This window comes from Mesocricetus auratus, unplaced genomic scaffold (assembly GCF_017639785.1).
Source record: "Mesocricetus auratus isolate SY011 unplaced genomic scaffold, BCM_Maur_2.0 Super-Scaffold_100018, whole genome shotgun sequence".
Classification (NCBI taxonomy): Eukaryota; Metazoa; Chordata; class Mammalia; order Rodentia; family Cricetidae; genus Mesocricetus; species Mesocricetus auratus.
Window position 1 is genome coordinate 52,010,598 of NW_024429199.1, and position 26,219 is coordinate 52,036,816.

General features: G+C 40.0%; 1 protein-coding gene across 1 annotated transcript; it reads left to right on the forward strand.

Annotated features, from left to right (window-relative positions):
• Positions 1–320: 320 nt before the first annotated feature.
• LOC101827445 (zinc finger protein 431-like) lies at positions 321–26,126 on the forward strand. The gene is made up of 4 exons (XM_040728156.1): positions 321–475; positions 20,371–20,497; positions 20,697–20,757; positions 22,039–26,126. The coding sequence occupies exons 1-4, from the start codon at positions 449–451 to the stop codon at positions 23,510–23,512; spliced, it is 1,689 nt and encodes a 562-aa protein (XP_040584090.1). The 5' UTR covers positions 321–448; the 3' UTR covers positions 23,513–26,126.
• The last annotated feature ends 93 nt before the right edge of the window (positions 26,127–26,219 follow it).

The following is a 26,219-nucleotide window of genomic DNA, read 5'->3' on the forward strand; positions in this document are numbered from 1 at the left end:
CCTGTGACAGCAATCACTCCACCCCACATAGTATATTGGGCATTGTAATCCACATTGTGTCCAGGAGGAAGAAAGGGAGGTGCCTATGGAATACAGGAAGACAGCAGGGCCAGCTATGGATCCAGGGGCAAGTGATATTGAAATGCATATCTCTGCAGATCTGGAAAAGGTCTGTGTTTGAGGAAATGCATGGCCAGGAAACATTGTGCTGTGTTTTTAAATACACTATAACCTTAAGGGAGGTGCTCTTGTCACTCAGGCCTCACAAGCCAATCAGAGCCTCCAGAGGACCTGCCAGTGAGACGTGGTGCAGGGCCCTTCCTGTGGCGGACTTCAGGGCCAGCTTTGAAGAGGATCTGGCTACAGCGGTTTTGTGCGCTGTGCTTCAGGGAACTGAGCCGAGAGCTTGGGCAACCTGGGAAACCACGATTTGGTGAACAGGGAGCTGATGTCCCCAGGTGGGAAGGAGCAGATGGTAAGGAGCTGGGGCCCGTGTCAAGGGTCCTTCCGGGATCTGGGTGGGAAACGGCAGCCAGATTTCCTGTGGCGTGAGACATTTGAGTTCCTGCGCGGTCTGTGCAACTCCTAGGACCCAGGATACGTCTCTGAATAACTTTGTTTGTGGGCTCTATCTGCTCAGAACACTGGGAGCAGCTGCTGTTCCTGGATGGGGAGGAACAGATGGTGAGGTCCGGGAGCCAGTGTGGTGGGTCCTACCCAGATATGGTTGGAAAACTGCAGCCAGATTTCCTGTCCTGTAAGGTTCTGTGTTTTCCTTGTAACTCCCTGGACCCAGAATAACTTTGCTCTGTGGGCTGAATCTGTTCAGAGCACTTGGTGCAGTGAGCTGTGTGTAGAAACATCTTTCTAGTCAACTTCAACATGCTTTTGGTGCATCCATAGAAAGCAGGTTGTGAAGCTAGATGAGGGCTAGTTTCCCTAGTTTCTTCTAGATATTCAGCACTTTGCATTTTACCTTTCTGTGTTAAGATCCATTTATAATCAATTTTGCAGAGGTTGTGTAGCACTCCAACAGTGTGCTGTGATGTAGAAGAGTAGAATTGGTGATGTAAAGGATTTACCAATACAAAACCATTTAGGTGAGGGAGGTCTGCCTCTAAGACACTCAAAAGAGAAGTATATGCTAACCAGGCCTGTTAGAGATTAGGAAGCTAAGATAGACATGTGTACACCAGGATTGTCCACACATTTGGCTCCAAACCATTACAAAGAAGCCAATCCTGATTTATAACCAGCCACTAGTCCCAAACCTTTATCAAAGAAAAGGCATCTAACAAGCTGCTCAAGGCGGCAGGCATTGCAGGGTCACAACCAACCCAATCTATGTTGTTGATTTTATTAATTATAATCTAATTATACTGTTCATTTTCTGGAAAATGATGGACTTTCACCAATTTTGTATTTGTTGGTTTGGGAAATTTCTGTGGAGAGGCAGTTTTAGTTTTCTTGATCTTTGATTCTTGCCTCTTCCTATTTCCTGGCATATCTGTGTTTTCCAGTTGTTGCGATCTCCATGTTTGTGTTTTTGCTGCTTGAGTGATTGATATGATTAATACAGTGACTTTAGATGTTTAAAACGTTCTCATATATTATTGTCTCTTTTTTCTAGTTAGCCTCAGCTGTCATTGTGATATAGCCTAGAGTCCTCTGAGGGAACATCAACTGAAGGTGTGCCTAGATCAGAATATCTGGTTGTTGTGTCTGAGAAAGATTGTGTTGATTTTGATTGATGTGGGAAGGCTCTTCCACTGAGTTAGCAATATCTCTAAACAAGTGAATCTGTGCTGGATGAGAGCTAACTAAGCAGAAGACAATGAATGACAAAGCAAGAGAGAAAGTCAAGAAACAATGGTTTTGCCTTCATTTATTAGCTTGAGAATCTATCCTAAGTTCTCACAAGCAGGGACGGTGACCTAGGGGTAACAATCAAACAAGCATGTTCATTACCTGAGTTACTTTTGGTTAGAAAATTTAATCACAGCATCAGAAAAAAGTTGGAACAAAAAAATGGTACCTCAAAAATGATTTTGTTGCTGCAAATGGCTCGGGAATGTTGTCTTTTCAAAAAATGTTGAAGACATCAGAACATAGATGGGCAAAAGTCATAGAAAGTTATTCACAGAGCTTAATCAGCTGTTCTGGAAGAACCTCAAAGAGCAGAATTTTGAGCACAACGGCAGACAGTGGAGGTCAAGGTCATAGGATTTTAGTGGGCAATAGGTTCTCTGGGGGACCATGCAGTTTGCCTGGCCTACCTGCCTAGAGAGACAAGCATCATAGGTTTTTCAGGTTATAGTCCATGGCTCCTGGGGCATAATGTTCCTTCCAGTTCCAGACAGACTGTTGCATCCCCCCCCAGCAGTGAAACATTCTGACTGCTTGTGTTTCTCTATATGATCCCTTAGTAGTCAAGGAAGCATGGAAACTTAACAGGACAATTTTTCTTAGACATTAATCTTGTATACCCTGTATAGCTTGATAACTTCATTGCATCTTGGCAGCTACAACAGTATTGATCCTGAAAACTACCATGTCTTCTGTTTCTGATAAAGATATAAAAAGTCTGATTGCTCTCAATAAGACAGTAACAGTCTCATCTTTCTGTGGCCTCTCCAGCCCAAGGCTGGCTTTGTTCCTTGTGGTACTATCAGGTGATTTTGGCCTGGTAAATCAGCACAGTTGCTTAGAAGACTTCATGAAAAATCTAGAGTTCATTTGTGTGATATTTTGGCCTCAAATCTTCCTTATTCTTTTCATGTCCTAAGAAAGTGAGTAAGGCAGAATTAAAAAGTAATGAGTTGATTTTGTAGACAAAATATTGCTTGTGTTCAATGGTTATTACTCATTCAGGTCTACATTGAAAAAGAAACAAGTAGAAAGAAAGGAAAACTCTGTTTTTTTTTTTTTTTTTTGTTGTTGAGAAAAACAGCCCCAGAAAGTTTCAGATGAAATTCTAGTGGTGAAAATGAGACAGGAATTTTCAAGGATTTACGCACCATGAAATGCAAGTGTAACATGTATTCTTTCCTACTGCATGGTCGCAGAGCTGCGTGAGTCCCAAATGAACACACAGAATGCTATATTACGTATGAAGCTGTTGGCCATTTACTTGATTTCTTATTGGCTATCTCTGACTTAATTATTAACCCATAACTGCTCGTCTGAGTATTTCCATGTGGTCTTCTCTACCGGAGAAAATGGACCTCTTACTTCTCCTGTATCCTACATCGTGAGTATTTCTGTTTCCCAGAAACCTCCTCAATTCCTAGTGCCACCTATCTTGCTTCCCTATTGGCCCACAGTGCTTTATTCAACAACCAATAAGAGAAGCATAAACACAGAAGGGCTTCCCTCATCAGGGAAGGTCCTTGCTCTGCATTGGAAGCCTAGGAATGTTGTGCCAAGTAGAAGACTTCATGCAGTCAAGCCCTTAATTTATAGAAGGATCCAAATGTTTCTGTCACTTCTTAGTTTTGGAAGTTGTTTGCTCTGCACTTCCTGTTTACTCAGATAACATTATTTCCTTCTCAGGTCTCTGATGGAGATGAAGACTAGATAGTTTAGTTATAGTTTTCCTTGTTACCAACTTCAGAAAAGACACTAACAGAAGAAGTATAAAGTGTATAAGGTTCAGACACATAAGAAGATAGTTTTGGGTTGCTAATACAAGGATAGAATGTGAATTAGGTACAACACTTTGGACTCATCAATATAGAATAGATAATGGAGTATTTTCTCTGAATTTATCAAATGCTAATGGACTAGACATTGTTAATACAATTATTGCCTGTATATCTCTGTTTATAGTTATTGTACTCGCTGTATATAGTTTTACTATGTTAGTTAAAACATGTGCTTTTTATTTAGAGAAAAGGTGGGAAATGTGTGATATTTTGATTGTGTTCTAATGAGTAAAGCTTGCCTGGAGTCAGAGGGCGGGGCCAGCCACTACCTGACCATAGAGCCTTGGAGGCCTGAAGACAGAGAGAAGACAGGACAGTGGTAAGGTAGCTTGAAGAGAAGATTTTGGCTCTTTTGAGTGGAGGAAATGTAGAGGTAGGAAGTGACAGTAGATGCTCCCCTGCTTCTCTGCATATTCAGGTTTGCAGGGGATAGAGCAAGGCTGCCATAACTGTTGCCCAGAGGGGGCAATGAACTCTAAATGGGTGCATAGGAATAGGGACACCCGGGTACATGATTCTCGTGTGGCAAGGGCTTGCAGGCCCTAGAGCCTAGATTCCTAGTTCTGTAGGAGTCTGCAGAGTTAGGACTTGTTTATTCTTGACAAGAAGGATAGTCATATGGGTTTGGAGGAGGCAAAGCCTTTTCAAAAAGAATGCAATGAAGCATTCATTTAGGAAAAAGTCTTCCAAAGCCTGCTTAACTAACTGCGAACACATTCTAGAAAAAATGTAGAGAGGGTTTAAGGGTGACCAGACCCAAGGTAACATAATCAAATTTCCCTTATTTTTACCAGAGTTTGGGGTCAACAGAAAAAAAATAAAACTAGGGAAAATAGACTTGAGCGCTGGGAGGGCTCTGCAGCAGTGGAGGAGGGAGGGAGGGAACCACAGCTCTTGGAGCTGTAAAGCCATTGCTTTACTCACTACTCTCCTCCCACAGTCTCCTGAGCAGAGCCCCCGCATTGGCCCCAGACAGTGTTTTGGTGAGGGGTGAGTAGAAGGTGGAGGTTGCAATCAGCTCCAGTCATGGGGGTAATCTTATTCCTGGCCTGTGGGCTAGAATTCTGCAGGAGACATTTCTGAGCCTTCTAGAAGAAAAGAGCAATGGGTTGTGAGGGGAGTGGCAAGTAAGGAGTGACTCTAGGTGACTGGCAGCTGGGTTGGGTGTTTGGAGTGTGTGTTAGGATAGAAAATAATTTAGGAGCCGGGCGGTGGTGGTGCTTGCCTTTAATCTCAGCATGGCTGGAGAATAGATCTTTCATGAGACCCTTTGCTTTTTCGTTTTTATACCTCTCAAATCCTAGGAAAGCTCACCTTTGTATGAGCTGTTTCTCTTTAGGACTGGATCAATTTCATGTAGCTCAGGGTGGCCTTGAACTAGCAGAAATCTGTGTGCCTGTTTCCTGAGTTCTGGGATTAAAGGTGTGTGTTACCACTGCCTGGCTTTATGGCTATCTAGTATGGCTTCTGGAATTGAAGGTGTGTATCACCACTGACTGACCTCTATAGCTTGTGGCTCTTACCTGAATCTTCAGGCAAGGTTTAGTAAACCATAAATGATTTGTCACCACACATAACCACCTCTGAAACCCTCTTTTCTCTTATGTCACCTATATACTCATGAAATGTATTCTCTCTTACACACAAACATATACAAAATGTGGGGATAAACTTGTTTTCAAGAACTTGAGTTCTTGTGACTCATAAAGCAATTAGAGCAAACCAATTTTCTTTAGGTGTATAATACAAATCATTTACTGTTTCTTTAAGAATCTGTTATCTTGCATTTGGTTTGGGAAAGTTTTCATTTCTTCAGTCTGATGCAGACTTAAGTCAGTCATCAGTCACAGGAACCAAAATGGTACCTAAGTGATTCTAACAGACATCCTTTTCTTTATCATTAGGGAATGAGATCCTTTTAGTAGTCAAAACTATGTTCTACAAGGTTTAACATCAGAAAGCCTCAAGTGAATCTCTCCAGTTTTAGCAGAACAGCTCTCCTCACTCTGTTTTCTATAATCGGTAAACGCCAGAACTGGAGTACACAGGATGAGTGCTGGGCAGTGGTTTCTAATGGCTTAATTTTCATTAACATCTTGTCATTCTTGTTTAAGGGACCATGATACATATTTGTAGGTATGTCTTTTTGTCTTGTTTGGTCTGTGGTGCCATGTATGTTGCTCATTTTATTGTCATTTAAATTTATTGTTTCTCTGGAAAATGGTTGATCTTCATTTTTTTTTACATAAAATATACTATATTATGTTATAATTTGCCTGACTTTTTTGTGGGGGCAGTTGGGAAGCGTCTGTGGAGAGACAGTTTCTCATGGCTGGCATGACCTCTGGTCCATCAGAGTGTCTTTGCCTCAATTTGCTTTCTTTATCTTCTGACTGGTGTGGTCTGCACTCGAGCAGAGGATATCCATCTGATTTGGGGATAGGGGACATGGCTTTGGGGGTGGTGGCTGTAGGGTTGTGGGGAATGTGTCTGTGGGAATGTAGGAATATAGTTTCATGTGCTGGTGGCCTGCCTACCTGTTTTTCTAGCTGATGTTATATGCACATGAGCAGGGGATGTCTGTCTGAGTTGGGGGCTGGAAACAGCCATATTCTTTTTCTGATTGGCAATATATCCTGTGTTTGAAATGTTTAATTTTTTTCTTGGTTTTTACAAGATGTGACAATCCAGAGATTTTCTTGAGTGTCAGAAGAGACATTGGACATTTGCACTGTTTGGGTTGTTACAGGTTATGTGGATCATTGTACTAAATAAGTTTTTATTTTTTCTTTGTGTTTATTTTTCTTTCACACAATACATCCCGAATGCAGCCTCCCCTATTTCCATTCCTTTCAGTTCCTGCTAATCCCCATTCTCCCATATCCCAGATCTGTTTCCCTTCAGAAAAGAGGAGGCATCCCAGGGATATCAACCAAACACAGCATAGCAACGTGTAATACAGTTAGGTACAAACCCTCATGTGAAGGGTGAACAAGGTAGCCCAAGAGGAGGAAAAGGGTCCCAAGGACAGGCAAAGGAGTCAGAGACATCATGATTTCTACAGTTAGGAGACTCACCAACATTCCAAGCTAAGTAACCATAGCATGTATGCAGAGGACCTATGTAGTATGATTTCTAATCGATTTTAATAATAAAAGCCCAGAGTCAAATATAGGGGTAAATGTTGAGAAATCAGAGAGATAAAGGAGCAATCCACAGCCATGCCTTAGTTCCGCAACTTCCCAGTCAAAAAGAAACTGAGCTCCTGTTTCCACCCGCCTTATCATTTCCTTTCTTGACCAACCATATCACTTCCTCTCTGTCTGTACAGAACACCAGACCTCTCTGATTAACTAGTGGCTATCTCTACCCTTTGGCTTCAAGCAAGCTTAATTTGTTAGAGAACAAACAAAATATCACATTTCCCCTGTTTAGCTAAAAAAAAGGAATGTTATAATTAATATCAGAAAAACTATAGACAATAAGTACATTAACTCTATACAATATACACAGGCAATAAATACACCAACAATGTCTAGTTCACAGCAATTGACAAATTCAGAGAAAAGCTTCCATATCTGTCCTAACTTGGTGAGTCCAAAAGGTTGTATCTAATTCACTTTCTATCTTAAAGCACATTACCAAACCCAAATTTGATGTCTCTCAGCTTTGTACACTTTACAGGTCTTTAGTGCTTTTCTTTTCTGAATTTGGTAACAAAGAAAACTATAACTATAATTATAGTGTCTTCAACTCCATCAGAGACTGGAGAAGGAAATAACATTACTTGAGTAAACAGGAAGTACAAGAAACTGACTTCCAAAAAAGTGTAAGAAATGATAGAAACAGCTGGCTGCCTGGAAAGTTACCCAAGGTTCCTCTGCAATGTTGGGACATCATCTTTGGCCTACAGGCCTAGCATGTCTGACAGAGTTTTCTCTGAAACAGGATATTCTGAAGGGCTGTCCTACCTTTCCTTGGCAAAGTCTAGCAATCCTTTTGTGTCCTGCTTGTCCAATTTGGACAGCATACTGTCAGCAGTCTAAACAAAGGCACTTTCTCACCCAGTGTCTTACTTTTGCCACAAATAAATTAAGCTCCACGTGGATTTTCATAAATGCCCATCATCACCAATGTAGATTGGTGCTGCCAGGAGCAGACATGTCACATTGCCATAAGAAAAAGAAGAACCTATGTTATTAAAACATCTTAAATGCTATATTCTGTAGATCTCTGAAGTGTTTGAAAATGGTGACCTGTCCATCTAAAATATATCTCTGTCTGACCTTGATAACATGCCTAATGTGACAAGTTTGATTGTAATAGGTGACTAATTGCTAACCCGCATTTCCTTATTATTTTAAATAGTTGGTAATCATAACTTTCAATGGCTAAAAATTTACATTATATTGTAAATGAATTACATAGGTACTATACCTTAAGCAAGATTAGAAACGTATGTACAGTATGTTCTAACAAAAATAATGTCTATGTTGTATCATTCCAGAAAAAAATCCTGGTCAATATAAAATATTTAAAGATAATAGTTGCTTTTATATGTTTAAAAGTAGATTTAATAATCTACCTTTCTATACTATTTCTGTATCTCCCTTTATTTCTTTTCATATCATCTGCAAATAAAAGTTTCACTTCTTCCTTTCTGTAGAGCTGGGTTAATGGTTACGTATTGCTTAAATCTGGTTTTGTCATGGAATATCTTGTTTTCTCCACATGAATTGTGTAGAGCCCAGCCATGACAAGTTCAAGAGAGGACTGAGTTTCAGATTACCCTAAGGCAAAACCTTTTTCCAGAAAAGATCACAAACTGAGGCCAGACAGACACCACAGTGGAAAGAACTACCCAAGGGGAAATTATCAAACCTTCCAAAGGAAATCCTTAATATTCCAACCATAGTAGATAGGTACAATTGATGTCCCTAAGGCCTGCACACATACCCCTCCCCTTTCACCAAGACAACCTAGATCATGGGTCCTGATCCTTAGAAATCCCTCATGCCAAACTCTGCTATTATAAAAACCCTACCCCATGGCTGGAGTGATGGCTCAGTAAATAAGAACACTAGCTGCTCTTCTAGAGGTCCTGAGTTCAATTCCTAGCAACCACGTGGTGGCTCACAACCATCTGTAATGAGATCTGATGCCCTCTTCTGACCTGCAGGGATACATTCAGACAGAATACTGTATATATATAATAAACAAACAAGCAAACAGATAATTAAATATTTAAAAAAACCTACCCCATCTGACTTGAGGCTCTCTGCTCATACCAATGCTTTGGACGGACACACAGAGATTTCAAATTTGAATCAAGGCTCTTTGAATTCACATACAGGATTCAGTCTCATTCTTGGTTTTTGGGGGACTACACAATCTGGGCATAACAACTTGATTTAAGGTATTATTTACTTCTGTGATTTTGCTGGCTAATTTTATATCAATATGACACAAGCTACGTTCATCTGAGGAAAAGGGGGCTTAATGTAGAAAACGGGCTGCAGTCAAAATGTAGGGCATTTTCTTACATAGTAATTAGCGGGGAGGACCAATTTTTCCTGTAATATTATAGCTATATGGATGCCTGGAACATCCTTGGTGTTCTTCCCCAGACCATCCTGAATGATGTTTTCTAGACCTTTCTGGATTATGTCCCTATTTCTACTGATTGGAAACCAATATGCTTCTCAGTGCTCTCCATGACTCTTTGCAATATGGGTCTTTCTTTTCCTGCAATGCTTGGATACCTTTCCATATGTCCATTCATCTCATTTCACTTTCACTGTCTGAGGATCTCATATTGACATAAGGATCTTAAGGAAAAAGCAGATAAGAGGGTCATGGATGGGCAGTGAAAGCAAAGACACATGGGAAGAAGGGACAGAGGAAGAAGAGACTGCAATGAATTTGTACATAGCCAGGGAGTCAATAATCATGGCAGCATTCATTTGCATGTGGTTTCCAGGTGTGATCACCTTCCCTGAATATAATCAAACTTTTCAAGTTCACAGTGAGCCAGGATAAGAGAAGCTTTCTACTACCTCATCTGCATGAGGGTGTCCTCCTTGGAGCTGCACCCTACAGGCTGGAGCAGAGCATGGGAGGAGGAAACAAGCAATTTGTTGAATAATTGCAGTGTTTAGTGATGATGCAAGAGCTGAAATTCCCAGGCGTCCCTCAGGTAGTCAAGGAGGTAGAATGGCCAGGGCTTCCATAGACCCCAATTCCCATTAAGAGCCATAGAGTGTCCCCTTCTTTGGGGACAGTGAAAGATAACAACAAATGGACTAAAGGCTAGAAAGGAGCTCTTCCCTGCACTTCCCATGATGAATAGACTGCAGTGGATGGGACTTTGAACACTTCTTGGTTTGAGACAAGGATGAAAACTGTGTTCCTGAAGTTAAATGAATGTCTGGCAAATCTTCTAAAATTTCAAAGTTGACCTCTCCCATAGATCCCTCTCTCATCCCTCCAAATTAGCAAGGAGAAGCACACTGTGTACCTTTTACCTAGGTTCAGCACAAGGAGAGCAATAGGTCCTGGGCTTGGAGTGGGTTTCAGATTAGGATGGGCCCCAGGGTCAGGTCATTACTGTATGCAGTTGGTGTCTCATTATTCAAGTCCCTATCTCTGATGCCCCTTAAACCTGTTCTAGTTCATTGCCTGGGCATCTACAGGGATTTCTAGGGTCATCTGCTCAGGAAGCTGTGGATCAAGTGAGCTAAATCCTGCATCTGGAGCCTCTGTCAACTGTTTGGCCAATGAGAGCAGCAGTGACTGGGGAATTTCTGGATGAGCTGGAGTAATGCAGGGCCATTCTGCTCTCCACTCCAGAGAACCTTGTCATGTAGAGCAAACTCTGTGTGCAACAGTGATGCCTGGGCAGCTGTAGACACACAACACTCTGCAGTGTGACCTAGACCTGGTGGGCAGTAGAGGATATGGGAGAAGGCTTCCCCAGGGCTAGACCAGGACTCTGTTCATCTGGATTCTGTTGTGTTCTGGCTGCTTCTCTCTGATCACTCCTCCTACTATGTGATATTTCTGACAATGCTCAAGTGGATGCTGGACCAGATCTTCTAGAAGGATTTCTCTGAGGAAGAGAATGTGTTACTAGGTGTGGAAAACCTAACGCAGTGGTCCCAGTTCATCCTCCTCATCCCAAAGTTGAGGCTGAAGATTTTCCACTCCTGCACTCCCAGATCCTTGCCTCAGAACTTGCCTGCCCGATCAGCATCCGAGAGCTGTCCATTTGGTAACCTTTGAATTCTCCTCTCTGCAGGATGAAGGTCAGCTCACTAGAGCATAAACTCAGATCTTTGGGTCACATGCTGGTGATCACTGCTTCCCCTTGGGACCTTGAAAAGGCTGAGTCCTCCTGAGCTGTCCTTGGCTCTTTGGATGGTAAGGTTGGGAGTCTTGATGTTTTCCAGGGCAGGTGTGACCACAGCTATCTGTTGTGACCACCTTGGAGAAAACCTACTGGTATCTTCCAACCTGGAATCTGAGCTCTCAAGGCCAATTCAGAGACACCCTTATGATTCTGTAGTCACCTACTTATAGGACAGTGGGAAAATGTACTGGCCATGAACCATTATGTTCACTTCTAGTCATACTCAGGAACTTTTTCTCAGTGTCACTGAGACTTTGGACAGGTGAGGATAAGCTTTGCATTCTTTCATCTTAGTACACTACCTGCTTTTTATATCCCTTGCCCTACATCTACTGTTTGCTAATGGGTGGAGACTTAGGAATTGGTTAATTTTGTGGGGCTAAGCCATTTGACCATTGCAAACCTGAAGTTCACTGCCAGGAGGTGAAACCTGTAAGTCATGACTTATCCCTTATGTGTACAGGGCATGCTGTGTTATTCATAGCTCAATTTCTCATTTCCCCTCCAACTATCTGTCGCTCTCCCTCACTCTGGTATCCATTTCTCAGTCCCTTTCATCCTCTACACTCAGCATTACTTTCAGGAAAGCAAATTTGGCATTATGTTGTATAATATATTTTATTATTGTGCAATCTTTCAGAAGAATGAAGGAAATATTCTTTGCTTGGCCATTAATGGACAAGCCAGACAAAGGTGCACATGCATGTAATTACAGCATCTGGGAGGCTGAGCCAGGGATATCATGACTTTGAGGCCCACTGGTGGCTGCATCAGCCTTCCAGTGTCTGTTGGATGTGTTGTGATCCATGAAGCCAAGAAAGGCCAGCATATCCTTGTTTACTCCTTGTCCTGTGGGGACATCAAGTGCCTGCATGGCCCTCCTCCTCAGGCACAGTGTGAGCTGTGACTGCATGAATGGCATCACATTTTCTGGGAGCAGAGATCAATGACAAACACCAGAGAGAACTGGCCCAGGATGGCTGTGAGTAGCATCTCCTCAATCTGGTGTGTATTCTGTTAGATTGTGGTGGTCTGGGAGGGAAGTGCTGTAGGTTATGAGGCTGGTTGTAACACCCTGAGTGAGGTCTGTTTTTATAGTCCATGGTGGAAGGGCAGGAATGGCAACATGAGTTAGATCTGAGATTAGAAACCTGAAGCCAATGTACATGTAACCAGAAAGATAGGAGCATTCAGAGAAGAGCAGTACCAAGGGACACTGGAGTAGCACCCAGGGAGCTCAAGAAGTCAGGGTTCAGTTGCCACCATCAACATCAACGTTTTTCCCTCAACAGAAAAAAATAGGATGGTGGTGTTATATTATTGAACATATACATGTATCTGTATATTCATACATATTCCTAAATACTGCATGTTCAATTGATATAATGTTAATTTCACACATGATTTCTGGGCTGACTTTTTTTCCCATGACAACTAGTTGGTATTTTTTCCCTGGGGAAGACTATTTCTTGCCTTATGGATCTGTGTATAGGGTTTACATCATCTTGGTGTCACTTTCGTAGGTCATATATATCAGAAAATTCATATTTTTTAGGTTTTCCAGTTATGTGAAAAGATTTAAAGTATATCCTTATGATTATCTCAATTTCCTTGGGAGCTAGTGTAAATTAATCTCTTTCATATCAAATTAGTAATTAATCTATTCTCTCTCATTCTGTTGACTAATTTGACTAAGGGCTTGCCATTTAATTGATTTACTTGAGGAAACAACTTGGTAATTTACTTATTCCTTCTTTGGTTATTCCTGTTGCTGTTTGTTTCTATCACATTGATTTCATCCCTGGGTTTTATATCCCTGATTTTCAGCCCTCTTATTTATTTACATATACAATTTTGAGAATTGTTTCTGTAGTGATTTATAGTTTGTAATGAAGATATTAATGAGAAATCACCCCAGTACCTTTATGTAGGCAGTCAGTGCTTTGAACTTACTTCTTAGAACTGCCTTCATTCCAGGCACCTCTGTATTTCAGAGAATCCATTGTAAATCCAGGCATTAGTCTAATGGTTCAGACTTGGTATGTGTTGTGGTCTCTTTCCTTTGCAGATTTTAGTGTATTTTTGGTCTGTAGATTTATACTTTTGATTATGTGTCATGCTGTGTTTCTTTTCTGGCCCTGTCTATTGGGTGTTCTGTATGCCTCTTGATCTTTATTAGGTATCCCCTTCTTTAGATTGGAGAAGTTTTTTTTTTAATTATCTGGTTTTTATTTTTGGAAATATCACTTGATATTTCCTATACCTATAAGGATATTGGAGCCCCGCACCTTAGCAGGTTACAATGTTCTTTTGTCTGTAGCAACTAGCTCCTAGAAATGGAAAATAGAATAATCAAGCTGGTCCCTCCTTCTAGGTAATCAAGGGGTTGGAGAACCAGGAACTGGGCCTCATGGTAGGTATCCCAGGCAGAACACCAGATCTCGCTCTTTCCCAGAAGTTAGAAACAAGAAAGCATCTTCAGTAGCAATTCAGCAAGAAGCAAAATTGGAGCCAAGAAAGTCAACCTAAATCAGTCATGATTGCTCAGGGAGGTGGACAGGAGGGAGAGGCTGAGAAAGAATCTAGATGAACAGACTGTGCGAACCAGGAGTCCATGAAAAGAAGAACCAGAGGGCCGGGTATGCATCATGGAGTAGTGCAGGCTTCATTATTGTCAAACATTGGGTATGGGGCCACCCACTCCTCCTCCAGAAGTCGTCAGCTGACAACAGGTACTCAGTTATAAAGTGGAGGCTTGTGAGTCCCCTCTCCACTCCATGCTAGAATGTTGATTGGCTTGATCTGATGCAGGTCTTGTACAGGCAACCACAGCTGCCTTCACAGCCCTCTCATCCAGAGAGAAAGCAATATGCCATACGCATCTGAACTGCTAGGACCAGAAGGACACGGCCTCAGGGAAGATATCAGGAATTCTGCTTTGGAGGTGTTCAGCTCAGTAGGCCAGTCAGAGATGCAAGTGGAGATGTTGAGAAAGCAGTGGAGCAGAAGGCGCTGGAGAGGTTTCCCGGCTTCCTACTCCATGGCGTTACATCTTGACTCTCCTGGAGAAGTTGTTTTTAGACAAATCATATACAAGTAGTTATCTCAGTATGTCCAGTAGAGTCCCTGGAAACTCAAACTTGTGTAGTATAAGAAAGAAGGAAACACAAGTTAAGTTCACCAGTACACTCAAGACCATGGTGAGAAAGAATAGCACCATGTCAGAGTTCATTGTTTTGAAACAGGATAAGTTACTCTATTACCCAGACATAACTTAAATTTGTGATTTTTCTGCCTTGAGATTACAGGAGGGTATATAACACAAATTAAATGCAAATAAACAAACAAAAAGTGTAAAATATATCTGGGTAGTTACTCATTAAAATTTAAAATCATAAATATTTTTACATATTTACAACATAAGTATGATGTAAAATATTTACCTAGTTATGTGTGTCTGGAATTCTTTTTTTTTGTTTGTTTGTTTTTTTTGAGACAGGGTGTCTCTGTATTGTTTTGGAGGCTGTCCTGGAACTCACTCTGTAGACCAGGCTAGCCTCGAACTCACAGAGATCCGCCTGCCTCTGCCTCCCGAGTGCTGGGATTAAAGGCGTGCACCACCAACGCCTGGCTCGCAATTCTTAATATAGACATATACTTTTTTCTTTAGAACCATGGACAGTTGATTCCTTCTTTGCAGAATCTATGGATAAGAGAAGGGTTAGGACTTTGGGCAGCAGTTACTCTTCTTAGAGTTCTTACAGGAATTATGGTCTGTTTTCTGAGAAATGATAACTCCTGGAGAAGATCACAGCTGTGACACATTCTATGGACTCCTAAAAAGTCAAATATGGAACCAATGAGAAGAGAACTGGAGGAAGTCCCATTATCTTGTTTGTGATCTAGTTCCTGATTTTCTTCTCTGGTTGCCTGAAGTCCCTGTGCAACTAGATAAAAGTAAGTTTTTACCTCAGTGTGAAGCCACATAACAAACCTCTCCTATTGTTTCATGAAATCACTCTTTGGTTATTATAGTTTTGGCTACTCTTTCACCTGCATGACAGAAATTCTCTGCACTACACATAGTACAGAAGGCTGTAAAAGTTTGTTAGCTACTCTGTGTTCAGAAGAAGAGGAAGTGCCTATGGAGATCAGGGAGAGAGCAGGGTCTGCTGTTCCAGCCAGATGCAAATACTATTGAAATACACATCTCTGCTGACTCAGACAAGGTCTCAGTCCAGGTTGAAAGGCAGGACCGGGAACCAATGGGTTGTGTCTTAAAGCACAGTGTGGGCCTATGGGAGGAGCTCTTGTCAGTCAGGCTTCACCAGGCAATCAGTCCCTCCAGGTGATCTGCCACTCAGAAGGTATGCTGGGTCCTTCCTGCTGCCATCTTCTGGCTTGATTTTGTAGAGAAACTGTTCTGGGTCCTTCCTGCCGCCACCTTCTGGCTTGATTTTGTAGAGAAACTGTTCTGGTGGTCTCATGTGCTGTGCTGTGTGTGCTGCTGCAGGGAGCTGAGCCTAGAGGAGCTGGAAAACCATGACATGGTGAGCTTGGGACTACCATCCCCAGACTGGGAGAAGTGCCTAGTCAAGCCATGGGAACCAGTATGGAGGGTCCTCCCATGACTGAGTGGGAGTAAGAGGCCTGAAGCAGAGTTTTCCATGTTACTGCCTGGTCTTGGGTTGTCTTGAGTGGTCCAAATGATCCTGGGTGCACCACTTCATTTCTGTGTGATCCTAAGAGTTGAGCATGGTCTTTGCAATTCTCTGGGCCAGCCGGCAGACTCTTTGAGAAGTTCACTCTACTGGCTGCGCCTATACAGAGCACTGGGATTGGGAACTGTGCTTTGAAATATCCTTGTTGGCATCACTGTTAAATGCAGGCACCCTTAGTGCTTGTTCTGTCACTAGCAAACACAGATTTGCCTGCCTCAGAGAGCTGTGGTTCCTTTAGTATCTTCCAGAAGTTCTGCACTTTGAACCTTTAATATTTATGTTTTGAATATACTTGGAGTTAATTCTATAGAGCTTGTAAACTCTATTTCCTGTGAAGAGGAGCACTCCACTGCTAAACTGTGATATGGAAGTATAGACATTATGGGACTAGAATTGATAGTATACAGATTTACCAGTTCTTAGGAGACATTAAGCCACAAAATCGAGTTTAGGTAATATATAACTGCTTCCAAATACTTCAAAGACAAGTAGTATGCTAACCATGACTGTTAGAATACAGTATGATTAGATGTAAATGTTTGTTTCTCTGTTTTAACCAGCTCTATTCCAACAACCAAGGAGACAACCCCAATTTATAAGCAGCAGAAATGCCTCTCCCTCCATTAATGTCAGTTCTCTAGATGCTGCTCAAGCAACCATTACAGGATCACAACCCACATTAATTTTGGTGTGCATAAAGTATATTAATCCTAGAAGAGCTTCATCTCTAGTCTTTTGCAAAGCAGTTTTGTGTCAAGGTCTCCTATATTGATTTAGGAGACTTGTATCCTGTCTATAGCCCTACTAGACATTGCTTTTGTTGTCCTGACAAACTACCTTGTATATTGGATTAGAAATCTGTAGCACCACAGAGTCTTAAAATTGCTAGTTTGAATCACATAGTGTATTGTCCATTGTAGAACAGGGAAATGAATTATGTTTGAAGCATGATTTTTCCTTTCAGACCAGAAGAGGGGAAAACAGTGCACTATGCACACTTTTGGGAGAAACAAACTAGATGATAGCAAGATCACAGTCTGAAGTTGAAGCCAGTGAGATTCAGGGGTCTGCATTATGAAGAAGGACTGGTGGGGCATGGTGAATGACTTTCTCTGTCTACAAATTCCCTGCATGCATTAATTATTTCCATGTGAATGAAAAAAGACAGAATTGATGGGTGTATATTTTATGGAGGATTCCTTGAACTGCGGAGAATTCAGTTTCCAATCAGAGAAGCCTCCTATGCAGATGTGTGCAGTTAAGCCAGCTCAGAGATTTGTGAAACAGTACTCGGTGGCTAATAGTTTACATAGGACAAAGTAATACAGTGTCTTATTGAAGGGACCAGCCACCTGCTTAAGCAGCCATGACAGGCTGCAGAAAAGACATGTAGGCCTCTGCAGCACATGTCTGACTGACCTTGCTGTGCCTGCCCTGGTCACAAGGAGATCAGATGCCCTCATATCAAGGAACCAATCTGAAGTCAGCTGGCAGACAAATGCTTTACAGCTCTGGCTTGCTTTACATACACTTGCACAAAAGTGGTTTGCAGAGCATAGTAACTGACCTTGGAGGGCCTATAGGCCATAACCAGTTGACCAATCAACACAGGACAAGTCATCCAAGCCCATGAGTGCACCAATCCTGAGACTGTTGCATCCCCCGAGATACACAGCTCATGCTGCCGAATAAAATCCCTGTCTTGTGGTTTCTCAGAGACTTTCTCCAGTCACCTACTGTAGTGTATTAATGAAAGGCCCAAGCCAATGGGATTATCTTGTTAAACAAATGCAATAAAAGACTCTTTGCTTTTGCATTGAAATGTGTCTCTTGGTGAATTGAGGACTTCAGAATTTGGGCACAACATTATTTCTGACATTCTCTCTATCAGGCAAGTGCCTACTCCATTTCAGTGTCATTATAGCTAAGTATTGTTCCACATATTTTCATCATTTCTAAAACATCAATTATTGGTATCATTTTAAAATTCATTTTCTTTAAATGCTTTACTGATTTTTCTATCTATTTTTCAACATTCCTGGGTTTAAGAATTTCATTCAAAATTTTAAGTGCTGTTTGTTTGTTTATTTATTTATAGCAGTTTAGAGCAGTGATTCTCAACTTTGGGTGTCTGGGCTTCCTTTGGAGGAAACAAATGAACGATCCTATCACATGACTGGCCTCAGAACATCAGAAAATATAGATATTTGTATTATAATTCATAACAGTAGCAAAAATATAGTTATGACAAAGCAGTGAAAATGATTTTAGTGTTTGGGGTCATCACAACATGACGAACGGTATTAAAGGGTCACAGCATTAGGAAGGTTGAGAACCACTGGTTTAGGTCAATATCTTCTATAGCTCAGGCTTGCCCCACACTATATAATTTGGAATTTCTTTAAACACCCAGTCTTGTCTCTGCTGCTCAATGCTGGAAAGTCATTCCTACCACTCTTTCCTTGGGTGGACCTTGACTGCTCTAACGGAAGCAAAAATAGATCAGTGAATGAGTATCCGCCAACTTCTCCAGATTTTATGGCATATTTACAAATGAAGTGGGATCTGTGTAGGAATTGAGTTCACTGATCAACTGTAAAGCAGGTTTAGTTGCAACAGAGAAAGCCATGGGCAAGAAAGAGATCAAATTCTTTTCTTCTGTGACAGTAGTTGTATTTTTTTTGGTTTAAGACAGGGTTTCTCTATGGCTTTGGAGGATGTGCTGGCACTTACTGTAACCCTGTTTTACAATGGGAATGGATATTCTGTGTCGTTGTATATTGGGAAGTTGTAACTTTTCTTTCTGATTGTATAGGATGACACAGTCATGATATTGTCTTGAGTGTCAAAAATGGCTGTGCATTTTTTGAACAGTACAGGGGCTTTTGCTGACTAGGATAATCATTGAGGTAAATAAATGCCTTCTTCATAGATGACCCTTTGCTTACAGTGACCTAGGCCATCATCTATTTGACTGAATGAAAAATTCCCAGATTGAATAATATAGTTACATATGTGTCTCTACTTTGATTCTTCCTTTGCTGTGCCTGTCTAACTTTTAGTGGGAGAAGGCTTTCTGGATGAAATTCCTTATTGGGTATGTATTTCTGTATCTATAATCTCAACCCACTTCCTATATTGTTTCTACAGTGTTGTGGTTGACACTATGCCTTCACCACCATTATAGATAGTATCACAAAACCACATTAGATACAGGTCAGGCAATTGTTATTCAATTGTAAGACATTTTGCCTGTCTAATTTTTTAAAAGTTTGGTTAGTCTTATTTTTGTATCTGAAGAAAAGTTTGTTTAAGTTGTCCTAAAAATTTCTTTATAGAGCAAGCCAGCCTTGACATCAAGAGATTCATGTGACTCTTGCTCCCAAATGTTGGGATTAATGGTAGGTCTATGTTTTTAGGGACTTTTATTCTTATCAGTGGGTGATGGGTCTAGAGAGCAAGTTTTTGCACAAGTGAAGCATATGCTGTTTTGATGAACTTCACCCCCAGCTTGAATTTTTAAATTTGGCAAAGGACTTCATTCTCTTTCCCAATCCAGCAGTATTCAAGATGTGGATACTGCGTGAGGCTTCTGAGTCACTGAATTATAGGTGTGTGACATTCTTCCTGCTTGTTGTGTTTATGTGTATCAATTAAATGAGTATGATTCTTTGGAAACATAAATTGATATGTATAACATGTGTGCTTTGTCTTCACAGTAGTCAAAAGATGATCTTTACAATATATGAATTTGGTATAATGGATAGTTGTGGTCCCTGATGTGAGTTGTGACATTTGAGCATAGCTATATGCAAGGGCAGCAAGATCTATTAGCTTCTGAGGCATCTCTCTTGCTTTGTGTTGATTATTTGTGATCAACATTTATATTGCAAATGTCTTCATCTGTCTATGTTTAAATGCTTTCTTTAAGTTTTGTTAAAAGTACAGTTTAAACTGTAACACTTCAGGTTTCATGAAGATGAATACAGAACAGGAATGAATGCAAAACTTCTTATACTTACTGCAGAAAAGAATACATCTCTCACTTCTTCTGTCTTTATTGTTTATTTCATTGATTTTTGCAAGGGAGACAGGTTCTTAGTATTTACCTCTTGCTGTCCTATAACTGATTCAGTAGACTATGCTAGCATTCACCTAATAGGCAGATATACCTATGTCTTCCTTCTGTGTGTTGGGACTAAATGCATGAGCCAATATCCCCAGCTTGCTCAATGTTTTATGTTAAGTAATTATTCACACAATTTCTTTGATATAGACTCAGCCTGTTGATCTGCTTGCATGTCTCTGTCTGTTACTAGGCATTTCTCTTGCGAGATAATATCCTATTTCAGAGCATTCAGAAATGACAGAGACAAAACCCCATCAGGCTTCTTCTAAAATGACTTAATTATAATAACTGTATCATAGAGTAAGTATGGGAAAGTGCATCATTATATGACTATACTGTCAAAGAAGTATGCATTTACAGTGCCGTCTTTATCATGCTTTTTTGTTTTACATGTCTGGCATATTTTAGGATGCAGTCACCTATCATGATTTGCATGTCAACTTCACTCAGGAAGAGTGGGCTTTGCTGGATACTTCACAGAAGAATCTCTACAAAGATGTGATGCTGGAGACCTATATGAACCTCAATGTAATAGGTAAATTTTTTGAGTTTCTTTCACTCATTATAATAAGAGGAAAAGTGGTTCTTGGTTATTGATGCTCTTTTGTAATGTTGATTGAGAATGAAGAAGACTGAGGAAATAAATCAGTCATTTTTCTAAGTATCACTGGAGACAGCTAAATTTTAAGCAATTTTCAATAATATATCCTATATTTCCTTGTGCTATATTTTAGGCTACAAATGGGAAGATAATAATATTGAAGAACTTTGTCAAAGTTTTCAAAGGCATGGAAGGTAATTTTAATGTTTTTGCTGACATAAATTTCCCTGTAAAGATACTTTAATGTATATGGAAGTTGCAAAGAAAAGCAGCAGTGTAAATAATCACATCATAAAGTGCATTGTTTATCATTAAATTGTCATGAGACCATATACCTCAACAGCTGGTAAGTGAATTATGTTTGCAAGTCCTTTTTTAGGAAGGAAGACAAGATATGAATGCTTAACACCATTTGATTCATAGCTCCATCAGAGGTGTGCTGATGAGAATTGTAAATCCATGTAGTTTCATACCACTCATATTATAGAAGGTATAAATATTGAGAAGGTGATAAGTCTATTTCCAAAAATTCTCATCAGCAAATATTCCATAGTAAAGCTAGTGTTACTAATATAGAAGTTCTGATTTTGCTAAGTACAGTCAGATAGATAGTTAGAATTGTGATTTTAGGTGAGGGTGGTTATGTAAATCCTTAATCCCTGTACCTTATGTCCATGAGGAACACAAAGACAAAATCCATTATTGCAGTGTGGAAACCTTTTTATTTCTCAGTCTTCCTTTAGTAGGTATATCTTATGTCACTCAGAATACAATCTATATGAGCATAGGGACATGAAAAGGGGCAATGCACTTCTCTCTATCTCAGAACAATTAGAAGATATGTAATAGACCGAATGTTGAACAGAATTGTTGAACATCATTCATATATACATGTGCTTGGTTTTCCAGCTTCATTGGGAATACATTACCATTCTGCATAAAAACCTTATGAGTACAAGCAATGTGTAAATATTTCTATTTGCCCTGGTTCATTTTGCTAATGTACTTTGAATCACAGTAGAGGAAAATTTATCAATATAAAAAGTGGGGTAAATATATGGATTATATTATTTCTCTTGAAATATAAGAAATCTCATAGAGAAAAAACTGTCATAAAAGTGAAACAGAGAATAAAGTTTCTTAGTATGACAGGCATCTTCAAATATTCAAAATAATTCTTAATGAAGGGGAATGACATGAATATAGACAAAGTGAAATTATTTTAATATCTGATTAGTTTTTAAAATCAGAACAAATTGTAGAATTAATTCATAGTTATAAATATTCAACAGTGGTTTTTTCATTTTTTAAATCTTGATTTCATTTTGCATTCTAACCACAGTTCTACCTCCCAGCCCTCCTCTTGCCCCCTTGCTTCATCCTACTCCCTCTTTCCCCCAGTACATTCCCAGTCCACTCCTCCTCAGAAGAAATGAATGTAGCAAAACTTTTAATTGTGTCAATTATACTTGTAGGCATGAAAGAATTCCAACCAGAGAGAAATCTTCTATACATATTCAATGTCATAAGTGCTCTGTATATGACAATCAGCTTCCAAGTCATGAAAGAACACAGACTGGAGAGAAACACCATGAATGTAATCAATGTGGTAAAGCCTACCTATGGAACAGCCATCTTCAAATGCATAAAAACAAACACACTAGAGAGAATCCCTGTGAATGCCATCAGTGTGGTAAAGCCCTTGCTCAGCTCAGTGCTCTTCGAGTACATAGAAGAACACATACTGGAGAGAAACCCTATGAGTGTCATCAGTGTGGTAAAGCCTTTGCTCACCTTAGTGCTCTTCAAGTACATAGAAGAACACATACTGGAGAGAAACCCTATGAGTGTCATCAGTGTGGTAAGGCCTTTGCTTCACACAGTTACCTTCAAGTGCATAAAAGAATACATACTGGAGAGAAACCCTATGAATGTCATCAGTGTGGTAAAGCCTTTGCTTATCGCAGTTACCTTCAAGTGCATAAAAGAACACATACTGGAGAAAAACCCTATGAATGTCATCAGTGTGGCAAAGCCTTTGCTTGGCACAAGGACCTTCAAGTGCATAAAAGAACACATACTGGAGTAAAACCCTATGAATGTCATCAGTGTGGCAAAGCCTTTGCTTGGCACAAGGACCTTCAAGTGCATAAAAGAACTCATACTGGAGAGAAACCATATGAATGCCATCAGTGTGGTAAAGCCTTTGCTCAGCTCAGTTCTCTTCGAGTACATAGAAAAACACATACTGGAGAGAAACCCTATGAATGTAATCAATGTGGTAAAGCCTTTGCTTATCACAGTTATCTTCAAGCGCATGAAAGAACACATGCTGGAAAGAAGCCCTATAAATGTCATCAGTGTGGTAAAGCCTTCACTCGGCACTGGTATCTTCAGCAGCATAATAGAACACATACTGGAGTGAAACCCTATGAGTGTCATCAGTGTGGTAAGGCTTTTATTTCACACAGTCATCTTCAAACACATAAAAGAACACATACTGGAGAGAAACCATATGAGTGTCATCAGTGTGGTAAGGCCTTTGCTTCGCACAGTCATCTTCAAACACATAAAAGAACACATACTGGAGAGAAACCATATGGATGCCATCAGTGTGGTAAGGCCTTTGCTCAGCTTAGTGCTCTTCAAGTACATAGAAGAACACATACTGGAGAGAAACCCTATGAATGTAATCAATGTGGTAAAGCCTTTGCTTATCGCAGTTACCTTCAAGTGCATAGAAGAACACATACTGGAGAGAAACCCTATGAATGTCATCAGTGTGGTAAAGCCTTTGCTTATCGCAGTTACCTCCAAGTGCATAAAAGAACACATACTGGAGAGAAGCCCTATAAATGTCATCAGTGTGGTAAAGCCTTTGCTTGGCACAAGGACCTACAAGTGCATAAAAAAACACATACTGGAGGGAAACCCTATGAATGTCATTAGTGTGATAAAGCCTTTGCTTATCGCAATTACCTTCAAGTACATAAAAGAACACATACTGGAGAGAAACCCTATGAATGTAATCAGTGTGGTAAAGCCTTTGCTCAGCATGGTCATCTTCAAAGACATAAAAGTACACACACTGAAGGGAAAACATATGAATGTAACTAATGAGGTAAAGCATTTGCATATCACAGTTTTCCTTTTAGGCATAAAAGAACACATACTGGAGGGAAACCCTATGAATGTACCCAGTGTTTTAAATCCTTTGCTCAGCGGAGTAATCTTCAAAGGCATAAAAAACCACATACTGGAGGGAAACCCTATGAATGTAATCAGGGTGGTAAAGTCTTTGCACCGCCCAGTGATCTTCAAGTGCATAAAAGAGGTTATACTGGAGAAAACCATATGAAAGCCATCAATGTTGTAAAGCCTTCACCTGTGACAGTAATTTTAAAATACATAAAGGCACACATACTGGAGTAAAGCCCTGTTAGTGTAAGAATTCTGATTTTTCATAATAATAAAACCCCCAAGTCAGGTATGAGACTGAATTCTGAAAGATCAGAGAAGCAGTGCAACCAATCACTAGTTCTTACCTCTACAAAATCCTCAGAACAAATGTGACATTTTGTCTCCTAGAATCCTCACACTGAATGCTTTCTTTATGAAACCTCAGACTGATCCCTGAATTTCTGTCTCTTCCTTCCATACATTCCTCTCTTCACTCAGCCACATTCCTCCCTGTCTCCACTTCCCTATTCCTCCGATTAAGTTGGAGCTACCACCACTTGGCTCTATTTCTCTTTTAGGTTGATCCATTGTCATGTACTACAGGGTGGTCTCAAACTCACAGACCCCATCTGCCTCTGTTTCCCAAGTGTTGGATTTAAAGTGCCACCAGTGCCTGGCTTGTATGTGTAACAAGCATGACTATCTCTCATCTTCTGAGAAACATTTGTTAAAGCTAAAAAATATCACCAAACACTATGAATGTATTGAGAGTAATAAAGCTTTTGTAAGTCACAGTCATCTCCAAACACATAAATGAACACATACTGGATAGATACCCTATGAATATAGTCAATGTGTAAAGCTTGTTGTATGTATCAAAATAATGAGAAAAAATGATACTGCAGTGAAACCCCATAAATAATGGTCATGTGCTCAAGTTTTGTACTTCCTAGATGCAAAACTTTGTGTGCGTTCTATCTGTTGAAACCTTTGTAAACTAAAATAGTCTTGAATATGAAAAAAGACAATAAGTCTACTTAGTATAAAAGATTTGGTATAATCTTTAGCCAACACACAACTGTTTATTCTGTAGAGAAAAATGAGAGTGATAACAGTCTGTACAAGCAATATGATGACTGTTTGTATGTTGGTTGCACCAGTAAAGTCATGGGAAAAAACAAATTTATGAAGCCCTGAGTTTAGGGTAAATAGAGTAGGCAAGAAACACACTCTGACCATGAAATCAGAGGCACTGAAATAGAAACACTATGGCCCTTAAGCAAGAGCCATTAAAAACTCACCCTGACCTTGAATCCCTAGCCAAAGAAACACACTGAAACCAGAGCCAGTGAAAGAAACACCTCCTGTGAAACAAGAGGCAATGTTTAAAAAGTGACAGCAAGAGAAAGAGACTCTGTCCCTTAAACCAGAGCCAAATAAAGTCACTCTATCTTTGACCAACTGAGCATTAAACCAACAAATCCCCGAACTCAAAACCATTCAGTCCTGAGCACAAAATCCAGGTATTGTCTGATCATGTTCAAGCTCAGGGATTGAAATACTACCAATCCCAAGTGGAAATCTTCTCCCTGGAAAGAAGCCCTATATAAGCTCCATGGCTTTTCAGTTGACTGATGCTGTCACATCAAATGCAGTAGACTCTGTGTTACAAGTTCCACAGACTGAGGTGATAACTTCAAAAGAAGGGTGTCTCCTGGAACTGGTTGTGAAACTCTTGGCTGGAGAGAAATATTGTGCCATGGTTCATGTGGCATTTTTTCTTCTATTACTTTTTCATATCAAATGTTCCTAAAAGCCTGTGCTGACATTTTAAAGAAAAGAAATAGATGAGAAACCATACCCTGAGATGGGGTCAAAAGCCGTGGCACCATCTCCATAAAAACCAATGCTTTCCAAATCATTCACATCATTCACATGAGTAAAAATAGTAAAATTTTCTCATCAATAAAATTTCATATGGCTGCACAGTTGTAATCATGAGTGGGTTTATATATGTGGTAAATAAAACTTATTTTTAAATTAGTAATATGTTTGCTTCACATGGTAAAGAAAGTTTTTAATAAGAAAGTTAAAATAGTTAAAATAGCTCAACATTTTAAATAAACTCACAAGAACTAGGTAATAGATGTTAAACAGTAACATTTGTTAACTTGATTTAAGAAATATGTGGTTATCCTTAACCATGGATGATTTTGTGTTTTGATTAACCATGGATGATCTTATGTTTTGGATTTCTTTGTTACTGTGCCAAGTAGCAATAATGGTATCTGTTTGGGTTTGCTTTAAAATATCAACCCCTGATACTGAATCTGTATAAAAAATCTTGCTTAATAACTGGAAAATAAACTCAGATTCTAACTGCTTCTCTGTTTGTTACTGGCAAATCCTTACCCACCTAGTCTTCGAGGATCCTCATCCCATTGGACTCCCATACCCAGCTGGGGATAGTCCATGG